At 38.7% G+C, this 14330-nt stretch overlaps 1 protein-coding gene across 1 annotated transcript; it reads right to left on the bottom strand.

Moving 5' to 3' along the window:
• Positions 1–4887: 4887 nt before the first annotated feature.
• Positions 4888–8615, bottom strand: LOC148812185 (uncharacterized). The gene is made up of 2 exons (XM_088908634.1): positions 8243–8615; positions 4888–5969 (listed from the first exon to the last, which is right to left on the bottom strand). Exons 1-2 carry the CDS (start codon positions 8613–8615, stop codon positions 4888–4890), a joined length of 1455 nt encoding a protein of 484 aa, XP_088764760.1.
• Positions 8616–14330: the final 5715 nt, after the last annotated feature.

Below are 14330 nucleotides of genomic sequence, written 5' to 3'. Positions count from 1 at the left end.
AGGCAACCACTGAAACAATTAACATTAAACACGTGAAATGCGAGATGTTGTGATTTTTTTTCCCACTTAAGGCTTCTATCGTTTCTACTCTAACGAGAAAGACCTCTTTATTAGAAGTGAGATTTGAACAAACATCTCCAGGGTGAACTGCAACCTAAACGCCTTAGATCACCAGCCATCTTGCCTGTGGTTCTTATAATGAATTATATATTTTATTTATTTCTCCTCGTTGATAAGAAAAAAAGTGAAATCATGTAATTAGAGAAATGTCTTTTTTTTCATGGGGAAAACTAGCACGAGCAAATGTAAAGTTTAGAGCAGTGCTCAATAAAATCGATCAGAAACCGAAAGCGCTTCTTATGCGGATCAGTATATTCCAATACCGCTGGTTCTGCAGAATAAGAAAAGCCGAACTCCTAACATTGTGTTGCCATTAAGGCTGCTTAGTTAAAAAAATATATATCATCGTTACAAATTATACGCTGAGCTGTTTTATGTATCCTGGCACCTCTTTCCTTCCTACTTTGCCGTGAGCACAATTCTTTCAGTTCTTCTCTTGTATTTTCCTTGCTATTTTACTGTCCCTTTCCCCCATGTGGCGATGGATCCACAATCGAAACCATGTTTTCACCATGTGTTTCTGCAGCTGCAGTCTGTATGAGGAGAGGGAGTTATACAGCTTCAGTGGCGCAATCGATCAGCATGTGGTACTTATACAGCAGTACACAGCAGAGTTATGCTGAGGTTGTGAATTCAAACCTCACCTGGAGCAGTGTGGTCTGTGTCTTTAGCTACTGAAAGCAACTGACGAGTTTAGGTGCTGGAGAGGAGGTTTAAATTAATTTGAAAGAAACAAGTAAAGGTTTATTCTGTATCACACCCAAAGAAGACTCCACTGCTGAAACATTGTTTCTCGTTTTTGTTTCAGCATGGAATAAGTAGTTGCAAGAAAATCAGCCCCCTGAATAGGGACCCTAAGATGAAAAGTTCGATATTCTACTGACTGGGCAATTCACGTCTACTCAGTTTCTTTCTGAAACAGCATTTTTCAAGAAATAATTACAATTTTGTGAAATTTGAAATACAATCTTAATGCAGATTATTTTTTTCCCCAAAAACTGTAAATGGAGAAAACTGACCTGTTGGAGTCTCTGTGGTACAATTGCTTAGTGCAGTCAGGTGGGGACTAAAATGATAGTAAGGTGCTGGTTGAAGCACAACCAGGCATGCCTTTCTCACTGATCCAACATGAACATCATCTAGGGAAAAAAGGGCATGTAATGCTTAAAACATTATTGACCTTATTGATAATTGGAGGGAATACAAATGCTTTGCATTTATCGAATTACAGCACATAACAACTGAGTACCTGTGTCGATAGCAATGGGCAATTTCCAATAATGACCATCATCATCTACTTCAAGTAAAATAAGATTCACACATAGAGTTTTATCTTGGATTGGAGGGTGGGAGAATTCATTTATACTCCCGTTGCATCTTGAGCTAAACTATTTTAAAAATATGAACAGATTTGTTCAAGACACTTGTAATCACCTTAAAGAGAGTTTTCATGAAGATGTACGTTGGCTAGCTCTCCACTGTTAATTGGTGGGACTTTTGAAGAAACTGTTCTCATACAACCAACATACAAATTACACATCTTAATAAACATGAAGGGAAATCCGTGTTGTGAATAACATAAAACTGTCACTACACGATTGAGTCCTTGAGTCTGGCACCTAAGACCACTCAGCCATCCTGACAAACAGTGGAGGCTGGTGTATTGAATGCGCCCACTACTTTGTCGAAGGATTATTAACAACTACTGATAGTTCTTTTCTTCTTATTACAGAGATTTCTACATTGCAAGACAATTGACAATATAGATTAAGTAAAGTCTTGGTAAACAAAACAGGCACGGAGAGGGTTTGAACCCATCAACTTCAGTTTATGAGATCAACGCCTTACCACTTGACCACCGCACCTTCAAGTGAACAGCTTCCAATCAAGGCTAAAATGTTTTTAAAATTCAGAACAAAAAACTATAAACCTTTGAGTACAAATTGCAAGAAGAGGAGGAGTAAAACACGCTCAAATGTGATTATTATTGTTGTTCAAATTATTTTTTTCTGAATCTGGTTTACATCGCCTGGAGGCAGCGATAACAAAAGAAGTGATTCTTAAGAAGGAGATACGCAGTATTCTAATTGTAGAATGCAGATCTGTGCAGCAATCGTACTGGATTTGACTGGGATTCTGAAATACTTCTTGCAAAGGTATTCAGACTTTGTTGATCCTATAATAAAAAACAGACCTGAAACTCCCTAGCTTCCAATCTCTGATGTTACTGTCCTTAAACTCGGACGTGATGTGCAGATGTGCAGTGTCCCTTTACTCTCGTGTTTTCAAATCAATCTCCATTTTTGAGCGTAGTTCAAGTGGAACTGGCCTGACTGCAGAGGAAAGTACGGAATGATAAAATGTTTCTACAATTCTACAATTTACAAATTGTGGGTTCAAGTCCCACCAACATCCCGTGTCATTTTGATTCAACCTTTTGAAATCCTCTAGGGATTGGCGTTGATCAAGTCAAATAGAGGACTTCTTCAGAGTCAACAATCGAAAATGAACCCGAGGACACAAGGGAGGAATTAGCACCAGACCTGGTCAAGCAAGTAATTGCATTACTCCTGTCCTGTAGTCCTTGCTCTTGCTTCATGTTGACTTCAAAATTCTCATGCTCAGCTATAAGGCTCTGCATGGCTTGGCACCTCAGTACCAGTTTGAGCTATTATTGCCCTCCTCCCACCTCACAACCTCCGCTCTTCTAACTTCCAGCCTTTGAAAACCTAATTAGTAAAACTGAAAGAACCATCTCCATAGGTGTTGGTAGTGCACGAGGAGGAGCTGTGACAATAGAAGAGGAGGAGTGAGAATGGTACGGATGGAAACCCGTTTTCTTGTAGTAATCTGGAAAAAATGAAAATAAAAGCCGAAACCCGAAAAAATAATAATAGCCATAAGAGGAAATGGCTTCTAGCAGCATGCAAGCACCCCTTGTTCATATAGTTGTGACCATCCCCATATATCTCATGGGAGACCGGGGTTCCATTTCCCGACAAGGAGACTGTTAGCTTTTCTCCCATCAGATTTCAATCTTTCATGCAGTGTGAGAAAGCGTACATAATTTTCCTTTTCTGTCATTTTCTGATGGCTATTTCAAAAACTCCTAAATGCTTTTAGAACATCTACCAATGTATCTGATTATTTTTTTTCCCCAAACAAGTTCATTATTGATCATAACAATCTCCAAAGAACAAAGAATGTGCCGAAGATGTGAGGCGTTGAATCTTGAATCAGCTACATGGGTATCTGTTCTGTGGTGGTCAAGATATATTTGTACGAGAAACCAGGAGGAATCACTTCACTCCTATGAACTTTTATAATCTATCTTCTTTGTGGAGTGAATGTTGTATTTGAGAGAAAAGCAAAGATGCTCACTAAGGTAGGGATGACCAAAAGGTCTGGCTATGCAGGAACTGCAAATCATATTCGTACGAGGTCATGAGAAAATAATGTTTAATAATGTTTAATTGCATTTAGTGGCTGTTAAAGTGTATATATATTGCGGGTCCTGTCTGGTTTAAAAAAAATTGCATTGAAAAAAAACTGTTAAAAAACATAAAAATATGGATTAGTAATGGTGCCAAAATAGATTTTCTTATTAAGAGAGATTCATATAATATCTCTGTTTCCTCATTATTTATCCATTATTGCATACATATTTCTTGTATTTGATATTTATTCTCTCTGGGGGTAAATAAAATGTAGATTGTGCAACAAAGACTTTGAGCTTTTTGGTAGATTTTAATCAGATGTGGGACTTTTTTTCTTAAGAGTTACAGTTAAGGAACCTAATCTGTTTTATACACATTTCTTGCTCAAAATGTAAAATGTAAGTTAAAAGCTGTCACACAATTACAAGCCTATCCAATGAGAACAGTCTTAATTGGAAATTAAACAGGACTAAACTTAACATTCCAAGACCAAACAGAAATAAAGAAATCAATTTAGACTTAATTCATTTTAAAACTGAATAAAACTAAAAACTTTATACATTTTATTATACACATAAAGTCAATGGCATGATTAAAACTAATTCTGTTCTAATCAACCATAAGTAAGGGTAATAACAGTCAAAATTTAGTTGACTAGACTAAATCAAAAGTTGGTGACTACAAAGAGACTATAACAAATAGACATTTTAGGAACAAGTAAAGGTTTATTCTATGCTGAAAAGTGAAGAAAAAAAACACAATGTGTCAGCTGTGGAAGCTTTAACGAATGTCACATGCTAACGCAGCTACCTACTTCAACGAATAGTGATTTCAGTGGAAAACTGGTGACTAAATTGGTGTGTTTTCCCATACTAACTGTAGCTTAATGAACTAACTCGCTCCTGTGTGACTGCATTGGTGGATTCTGAAGGTCTCCTGTGTGAGTATGCTGGTTGGCTTTTAAGGTATTTGAATCACTAAAACCCTTTCCACACTGACTGCAGCTGAAAGGTATCCCTCCTGTGAAATTAAGGGTAGTCTGGTGGCTCTGTGGTTAAGGATCTATGTCTGTGGGTGGAAGACTGCCAGTTCAAATTCCTCAATTGACAGAGGAAGACTACTCTGTTGGACCCCTGAACAAAGCCCTTAATCCTGATTGCTCCAGGCATGCTGTACAAAGAGCTGATCCTGTGCTCTGACACCAAGCTTCTCTCCCTATCTGCAGGCCTCATGGTGAGCATGTTGTGAAAAGACAAATACCTAATACAAGAAATTGTATATGGCCAATAAAGGGATCTTATTTTATGCGCTGGTGAGCTCTTCAGGTGATTCAGTCATTAAAACTCTTCCCACTCTGACTGCAGCTGAATGGTCTCTCTCCTGTGTGAATATGCTGGTGTGTTTTTAAGTGACCTGACTGACTAAAACTCCTACCACACTGACTGCAGCTGAATGGTCTCTCTCCTGCATGAATACGCTGATGTGTTTTTAAGTGACCTGACTGACTAAAACTCCTACCACACTGACTGCAGCTGAATGGTCTCTCTCCTGTGTGAATGCGCTGGTGGGTTTTTAAGGTACTTGACTGACTAAAACTCTTCCCACAGTGACTGCAGCTGAATGGTCTCTCTCCTGTGTGAATGTGCTGATGTCGTTTTAAGAGGTGCAAATGACTAAAACTCTTCCCACACTGACTGCAGCTGAATGGTCTCTCTCCTGTGTGAATGTGCTGGTGTCTTTTTAAGAGGTATGAGTGACTAAAACTCTTCCCACACTGACTGCAGCTGAAAGGTCTCTCTCCTGTTTGAAGGTGCTGGTCGGGTTTTGATTTGCTAGACTGACAGAAACGCTGCTCCTCCCTGTGCCATAATGGCAGTTTGTCCACTCCTTCTGAGCAAGGCCTTGAGTGATTCTTCCTCATCCTCTGATCGTGCTGTGGTCTCTTATTCTGCAAATGCTCCATGGAATGGTCTTGCTCTGTGTGCTGAAACTGAGATTTGTTTTCTCCATCGTGTCCTTCAGTGTGCTGGTCAGCAGTGTGAATCAACTGGGGCTCCATGTCCTGCTCTGTAACATTAAACTTACTCAGTTCTTCTTTGAGTTCATGTACAGTGATGCAGTAAAGTTCATTACAATGTTCTGCAATATTCTTGGTATCCAGATGATTAATCTTCTCCGTTAATATTAAGAGTCCAGGTGTCTCACACTCAGGTTCTATCTTCATCATGGGCACAGAGTCCAGATCCTCGACACTCTGTCTGCTCTCTGTGTGCTGCTCACTGAGTGTCTCTTTCCCTTCTGCAACAGTGAGCTCTGTCTCCTGCATCAGATTGGAGCCCCACTCCTCCTCACTGTGCTGCTGTTCAAGAGGAGCCCTTTCCCCAGCATCAGGGAGAGCACTGGCCTCTGAGCCTGTAAACACAGGACAAGAAAACAAGACCTTTATAATAATAATAATAATAATAATAATAATAATAATAATAATAATAATAACTTCTCAAAGTGCTCTACATAATGCCAACAACAACAACAAAAAAACCACAATATAAGCATGATGGGAATACACTGTTTGAGGAGACAGCAGATTGTGGTACAAAATACAGTAGGAGCAGATGGGTAAAGAACAGGTAAATAAAGGCTCTTCTAAAGAAGAAAGTTTTGAGTCTGGATTTAAAGGAGTTTAGAGAAGGTGACTCTCTGATATCCTTGGGGATAGAGTTCCAGAGTTTAGGGCATAACAGAAGGGCCTTTCATTCATAGAGTGTAGACGGACTGGGGGAAAGATAGGAGACCAGAAACAGAAGAGAGATGGCTGTGAGGTGGGGAGTAGAGCGATAATAACTCAGACAGGTACTGAGGTGCCAAGCCAAGCAGAGCCTTATAGGTGAGCAGGAGGAATTTTAAGTTGACACGAAACTTAACAGGAAGCCAGTGCAAGGACTCCAGGATAGGAGTAATGTGAACACTTGTACTAGACTCACATAATGAGTAATGTGAACACTTGTACTAGACCTGGTCAGGATTCTGGCTGCCAAATTTACTGGAGTTTGTTCAATGTGGATTTAGAAACCCCAGAGAGCAGAGCGTTATAGTGGTCGATTTGGAAGAAGAAAAAACTTTTCAGCCAGTTAACGATAATATAGGGTGTAGTTGAGCAATATTTCTGAGGCGAAAGAAAGAAGTTTGTTTTGACAATATGTTGCACATGTTGGTCAAATGTCAAGCCTGAGTCAAATATCATCCCCAAGTTTTTCCAATTTAGACTGAAGCTCAAGTACAGAACCATCTACAGATAGGGTTACAGGACTGGCTTTACAAAGTTGATGGGGGGGTTCCAATAAGCATGACTTCAGTCTTGTCACAGTTTAGATAAAGGAAATTTTCAGTCATCCTAGTTTTTATGTCAGAGATGTAATTAGATAGAAAAGAGACAGCTACATCAGTGTCAGGTTTGGTATGGATGTATATTTGAGTATAATCAGCATAATAATGATAGCTGAGGCCATGTGATCTAGTATTTAGCCCTGAACTTTAATACGAGCTTAGAGTAGCGCTCAAAAGGAAGTACTATCCACGGAAAAAGTAGCTTACATTTTAAACTTGAGATAGCAAAGATATTATTTAGTAGCATGTAATTTAAGTTTTAAAAACTCATTTTCCAAACTTGATATACATCAAAGATTCAAACACATTTAATCTCTTTTAACACAGATAACGTGAAAAGGGATTAAAAATACAGCAGACAAGTACTTTACATAACATTTTTACACAAATTCATGTATAGCCATTTAGTGGTGAACAAAAAAATTCAAATACTGTAAATAAAAATGTAAAGAATGTGGGAAACATAAAAAATTCAACTCTTATACACCATGCAGCTGAGTTCCTCTTTGGGAACTAGTCACTAGTTATCATGCAGCATCACCATCGATATGACAAGTACAAAGAGGAAAGGCAAGTCAAGAGAAGTTAAGCTGTATCACACTTTTTATTATACGTTAAACTACATACATGCATGTACTAGTACACTCCCAATCGATTTGGGTTGTTTAAGCAGAGGGGAATAAGTGGGTATAAAGGGGTGTTCTGATTATAGGCGATTTTATAAATACAAGCTATGTTAGAAACCTAACTACCATGAAAAAGTAAGTCTACTGTAATAATATCACAAGTACATTACATTTACACTAACAGTGCACTGAAAGAAAGAGAGGGGTTGATCCAAACACACTGACTGGACACTCCAGTACATTAACACTGCACTGAGAGAGAGGGAGGTTAATTACACACACTGACTGGACACTACAGTACATTAAGACTGCATTGAGATTAGTTAATACAGACACAGGCCCTGGAGGACTGCAATACTTAAACCAATTAAAATTATTTTGTATACACAATCATTAGCATACATATAATAATATAAACCAATAAAACGTAAAAACAATATATATATATACACATAAGTCTTCTTTCTTAATTACGTTGTATTATTATCTGATTCAGTGAAACACTGTAACCGGACAAAACAGTTCAGTTTCCAGTTAAGAATCCCGTTGTTACATCACGCAAGTCTTTCCCACTTCACTCTGCGTCTCTGCACTATATTCTCACCAGTGAGGAAGTTAAAGACACTGTTTTTAAACTCACACACACCCTGACTACATACAAGTCACCCCACTGACCTGAGAGCTGCAGTTTCGTGTCCATTTCTTCCTTTATTCCTGCAGGGACTTCACAGGGAAGCGTCTGGGTACCCTGATCTCCTCCTGCTCCCGACTCCTTCTCCCACAGCTGCAATCTCCACTTCAGGCTCTCGTTTTCCTTCTTCAGCTGCGCCATTTCACTCCCAACACTCTCCTCCACACACTGTGTGATTTTAAACACGGCCCGTCTTACCAGTATCTGGGAGATGCTGTGGAGTTTGTTTTCAATCTCATCCTCAGAGTCAGACATCCTGCTTCGAAACACTCGTGAAACTTCATACACGATCGATTTGAGCAAAACCTCCATGAAAACGTGAAGCTCAGTTTCCAGATTGAACAGTAAAATTGTCATATTTAACCAAAGTTGATCACAAATACAGAGAGAGTGCTATGCGGATACTGAAATGACAAACACTAAGACTCCTACGCACCTACGGGTCTATATGATTGCAAGGGTTTGAATTCATACTTGAAGCAGGAACAGGAACTGAGCGATCACTCCTCCTACATCCTGCCACATGACGCACTTCCTTAGTGATTGTTGCTATGCACTTCACGTGAAGGACTTTCAGTATGTTGTATCTTGTTGAATATACAATGAAAAATAATGTAGCATTGTTTACAAATATATGTACATAAAATATACACATCTATATATATATACACATACAAATATATATATGTTGTATTTTCATATATTTCCAGATCCTTCGCCTGTATTGAAATAAATAACAGTACTTAAACGTGTATTGAAATAACGGGATCAAACTTTTAATGTAATGGATTCATATCTAAACAATGTCTGCTAATAGACGGTAATGTGAACAATTCCTGTTGCCAATTGGTTTGATATCTCCAAGACATCCAAGAGATCAGGTATTGAAAATCATTTTTTAAACAGAAAATGTGAAATGGAAAGTAGGTCAAAAGCCTTCTGATAATCTAAGTACACCATTCTACATGTTCTGTGCATCCATTAGTTCTATGGGCTTTATGGCATGTAATTAGTTAGACAAATTATATTTCTGATTACAATAGATAGTTTTATATCTCTATTCATAATAAAGGTTGGTTTTATTATAATTTATGATTTCTATAATTTATAGTAATCCTTTGTTTCATTTTTCAGAAAAAAGACTGCAATGTTGATAGAATAAGAAAAAAAAGTCCCTAAAAGACTGTGATTTGAATGAAGCATTTTTTGTCCACATTTAACATTTTGCAGCTCTCTGACAAACCAGCAGCATTCTGACAGAAAGAGCACTTGTAAACTCATTGTCTCAGTTATCCAGAGGAGCAGAGTGACTGAGAGGTCAGAGCTGTTAGCTGGTATTGTCAGTGTGAGAACAGCTCTCCAGCTCCGTCTCATTGACTTCACACCACCTGAGTGCTGAAGCTCTTTCTCTCCTGCTCGTCTCCTCTCCACTCCCGTCTTTTGTTCTTTTGTTTGATTTATCAGCTGTCCCTCATACATGAAGGAGGCACCAAAGCCAAAACATTGTGTCTCTTTTCTTTTCACTATGGAATAAACCTTTACCTGCTCCTGTCTCATTCACTCTCTTTTTCACCTTGTCTGCAGTCTCACCTCCTGCTGCTCCATTGTCTGCAGTTTCTGTCCAGAGTTTCACCTCCTGCTGCTCCATTGTCAGAATGAATGGTGAGTCACAGGACTGTTCTCACCTGTTAACACCCAGTAACATTTCTGCCCAGGTGGCAATTTAAATACCTGATTCTGTATTTTAATGTGTCTGTTTTGTGTTTAATGTCTTCATCCTGCTCTTTTTGTAATGAAATTGTTGTACTTGAAGTTGTAAAACTCAAACCTTGGTTTACCATGAGATTTTAATGTGATTTTCTTGATTTCGTGTTCATCTGCATTTGATATGTTTATATTTCACTATATTTACTCATAATCATGTGTACTCATACATACTCCATGTAGATAATGTAAACGAAATCTCATGTCACAGTAAAGGCTCACACAGAGAGAATTCTTGAAGAATAAAATCACACTACACAACTTTGGATCATCACGTCCAAGTTTAGTGACAGCAACATTAGAGATTTTAAGCTAAGAAGTTTCAGATCACCTTTTTATTAAAAGTTCAAGCAACTTCGAATAACTTTGCAAGGAACATTTCAAAATCTCAATCAAATCCAGTACAATCCCAATGGATTAATCTGAACTTACTCCCTGCGATCCCGACAAGTTGGGAAACAATTTTATGGTTCTTATGGTAAGAAAAATAACACAAGACCACACAGATTCTTTAATGCTTACATCATAATGTTATTAGACTAGGACACCGATGTGAATATGTGTTTGGGTTTCGATTCGCCGATTCTTGTTGAAGAATTGATGATTTACGATTAAAGAATCAGTAGTGTCGGAAAGCAGGAGCTCTGTTTCTCAGCGATCTTGAAGGCATGTCTATGTAGAGCACAGTGTGAAGATCTGTACTAAAGAACACCAAGTGCTTAATGTGGCATCTTTTACCATTGCAACTTTTCATCTCAGGTGTACTTTTAGAAGGCATAGAAAGAACAGTTGTGTTGACACTCTCATCACACAGCAGAGTGGCGCATCTGACGCGTGCTGGGCCCATAACCCAGAAGTTAATGCAGCAAAACCCTTCTCTTCTATGGACGTTTTATGGAAGACTTAAGCACACCATCTGGTCAATGTAGTATAAGAAAAAAAACATAAACAAAGTCTCTTTGTATAAGTCCCGTTCTAAGTTTCTTGCTTTTGTGAGCAAACTTACCCAGATCTGCAATATTTTAAAATATATGGAATAATTAATTGGAAATAACTAAATTATCGACAATATCCAGTTATATACTTGAACAGACAAAAAAAAATGATTATGATATTACATATACCCACATACTTCATATCCTACATATTAACATACTGACCAGAATAATTAAAAAGCTTTGATTCTGAACCCCTGCAGTTAGTGTTAATTAGAAAAACAACAGTGCTGCAACCTGAGCACAAGTTCAGCTGCTCTCCAGCTTTGTTCCGCACGGTTTTTCATTGCAATTGAGCTCAGAGCTGGAGATGATCTCCAGACAGTATGGTTAACACCTGGTTAACTAGTCCGCAGCTCTGTGCTCCATTCAAAAGTTTGTTCCAATTGACCCAATGTGTGGTTCTATAGCTGTCAGGTGCAGTTCCCTTACATAAAGGACATTTATTACTGAGGAGCCCGATTGACAAGCCAGGCAGGAGTCAGATCTACAATTTTCTGATCCGCATAATTCTGAACACTTGATTCAGGCCCCTTTATAGCTCTCTCTGTTCAAGATACAAATAAAAAGGTTCAGTACGTAGCAAAGAATCACCAATAAATTGAATGTGGAAGTTAAGTCCTGTTCTAAGTTTCCTGCTTTTGAGAGCAAACTTACCCAGATCTGCAATATTTTAAAATATATGCCGTTGTAGAGTTGGAAATAACTAAATTAAAATATCGATTTCCAGTTATATACTTGAACGAGACAGAAAAAATAACAATTATGACCTACATATTAACACATTGATCAGAATAATTGAAAGGTTTTGATTCAGAACCCCTGCAGTTAGTGTTGATTAGAAAAAAACAACAGTGCTGAAACCTGAGCATAAATTCAGCTGCTCTCCAGGTTTGTTCCACGTGGTTTTTCGTTGCAATTGAGCTCAGAGCTGGAGATGATCTCTAGATAGAACCGTGTTAACTAGTCCGCAGCTGTCTGCTCCTTTCGAAAGTTTGTTGCAATTGACCCAATGTGTGGTTCTATAGCTCTCAGGTGCAGTTCACTTACACAGAGGACATTTATTACTGAGGAGCCTGATAGGTTTAAAAGCAACACGAGTCAAGCAGGAGATGAACCTACAATCTTCTGATCTGCGTTATCCATTGCGTTACTGCCCTTCCTCTCACATTGCTGAACTGCACCAGGGTGAGCTCAGCACCGTAGTACCATCTATAATATATGGGGTGGTGCGGTGGCTAGGGATCTGTGCCTGTGACACAGTTCGTGTCTCGTGGCCAGCAGAGAAATCCTCTTAATGTTAGATGCAAGACAATCAGATGTCAGGAGAATCTTAAAGCTACTGAAGCAGGAGTAGCAGTAACAGCAATGAGGTGGGTAAAGTTTGGCATTTCTCATTTTCTTCTGCACAGCCACCGTGTCAGAATGCACTGCTCGGGATATAAAGGGAATTACGACTTCAGATTATTTTTACTGAGCTCCGCATTGTTTTATTCATACTGCCTACATGCTTTGAATTGCTGACATTTTCTGCATGCATTTCTTTTTCAGGTTTCATTAAATTCCTCACATTGGAGCCAACACTTAAATATTTCATTCGGGGTTGCATAATACATGGTGCAAACCTTATTTACTGTGGAATGCTGTGGCACATGAAGCTGTTTTATTCAGTGGGGAGGTTTGATGCGCATATTACAAATCGAGCGGGCGAGTAAGAAATCCAAGAAGACATCCAATTAAAAGAAATGAAAAGAATCCAAGATGCGTAGAAAACTGCAGATCTTAAAAATGCAGAACAGTTACACAGTACACTGTGGTGCAGCTTTTATATTTCGGTCTTACACATTTGAATACATACTTTACCGTAAAATCGTGCCTTGATTACAGACACCCCAAACAGTTCTTAATTCACAAAGCAAAGGCTATCTAAATGTGCCTCTGTTCCTTTCCCTTTCAGGATATTATTAAAGATTAGAGAGTACCATAAGTGTGAAGCAAAGAGAGAAACTCAGAACGGAGCTTTAATAAACACAGGGAAAGGGAGTCTTCTCTCGCATTTCAGTGAATCTAGGGTATGCTCATGAACCGAGCATAGCAGAGGATGAATTTGACCCATTTATGTCTGGGTTATGTGACCTGAACGCTTCCACTGCGTCACTCACCGTAAAATGCTTTAACACAACTGTTCTTTCTGTACTTTCTAAATGTACTCCTAAGATTCAAAGTTTCAATAGTAAAGGAAGGTGTCACCTTGAGTACTCGGTGTCTTTTGAATACAAATCATCACACTGCTCTACATAGACCTGTCTTCTGGATCCTTACGATTGCTGAGAAACAAAGCTTCTGCATTCCGAGGATACTGATTCTTTCACCGTAAATCCCCAATTCTTCAACAAGAATCAATGAAAACCAAACACTTATACACACTTGTATCCTAGCTTGAAAGCAATATGATGGAATCTCCTTCACAGCAGAGATGAGAATTTCGATTTCTTCCCCATTGCAGAGCATGTATGGGCACTCCCTCAGTACCCTAGTTTGTAAAACCACGACTTAAAGGTCGAAGCACTTTTTAATATTCTGGAGTCTCTCATTTGATGGCCACAAATAAACAAATTTATGTCCGAACTTGAAAAGCTTTCTAAAATTGTTCGGTACTTCTTATTAAAAGAAATGACAAGAGCAGTCTGAACACCTCCAGGCTATCAACTGCTTAATATAGTGATCAGCAGCTTGATAACCAGTTTATAAGGCTGAAAATGATCCTGGAAGTACAGCAAACTTCTAACGGCTACTACTGTTTTGGGTTTTACAACCGAATAACAAAACGGCTTCAATTCCGTCGATTAGACTCAGTGAAACTTAAACACCTATAATATTTGTGGGAATTGTAAGTGTTTTGCACGTGTCGAACCTAACGCCAAAGAACGTTCACCATTGTAACCAAAGCAACCACAGGAACAACATCAAGAAGCACAATCAATTCCCCATTTAAATCTTTCCTGTAAGGTGTGCTTTGTGAAAGCATGAAGTAAACCCCCAGATTGCTTTTCAACATGGACAAAGTATTTCTGATGGAGCGCTATGCGCAAAGATTTAATAAGCTTTACCCCTGCTGATGATTCGGCGTGAAGAAGTAAAAGTTTCACAGACAGTTTCCCAGAAAAGCAGCTCGCCACCACAGCCAATAGTAAATGTACTTGCCGGCACACTACCATGTACACTGGGTCATAAGTGATCTCTTATCCTTGATGTTAAGCTGACAGCCTGTCTTTTAGAAAGTCTATCTCTGAACACCTTGCGCAGCCTCTCA

Source organism: Atractosteus spatula (assembly GCF_055471065.1).
Source record: "Atractosteus spatula isolate fAtrSpa1 chromosome 10 unlocalized genomic scaffold, fAtrSpa1.hap1 SUPER_10_unloc_3, whole genome shotgun sequence".
Classification (NCBI taxonomy): Eukaryota; Metazoa; Chordata; class Actinopteri; order Semionotiformes; family Lepisosteidae; genus Atractosteus; species Atractosteus spatula.
Note: the sequence above shows the minus strand (reverse complement) of the source record. Positions and strands in the feature narration are given on the sequence as shown.

Excerpts from the sequence above, each read along its gene's own strand:
- LOC148812185 (XM_088908634.1), bottom strand. The coding sequence starts at position 8,615 with ATGACAATTTTACTGTTCAATCTGGAAACTGAGCTTCACGTTTTCATG. Across the intron at positions 5,970-8,242 it reads CACGAAACTGCAGCTCTCAG|GCTCAGAGGCCAGTGCTCTC; the intron begins GTCAGTGGGGTG and ends CTGTGTTTACAG.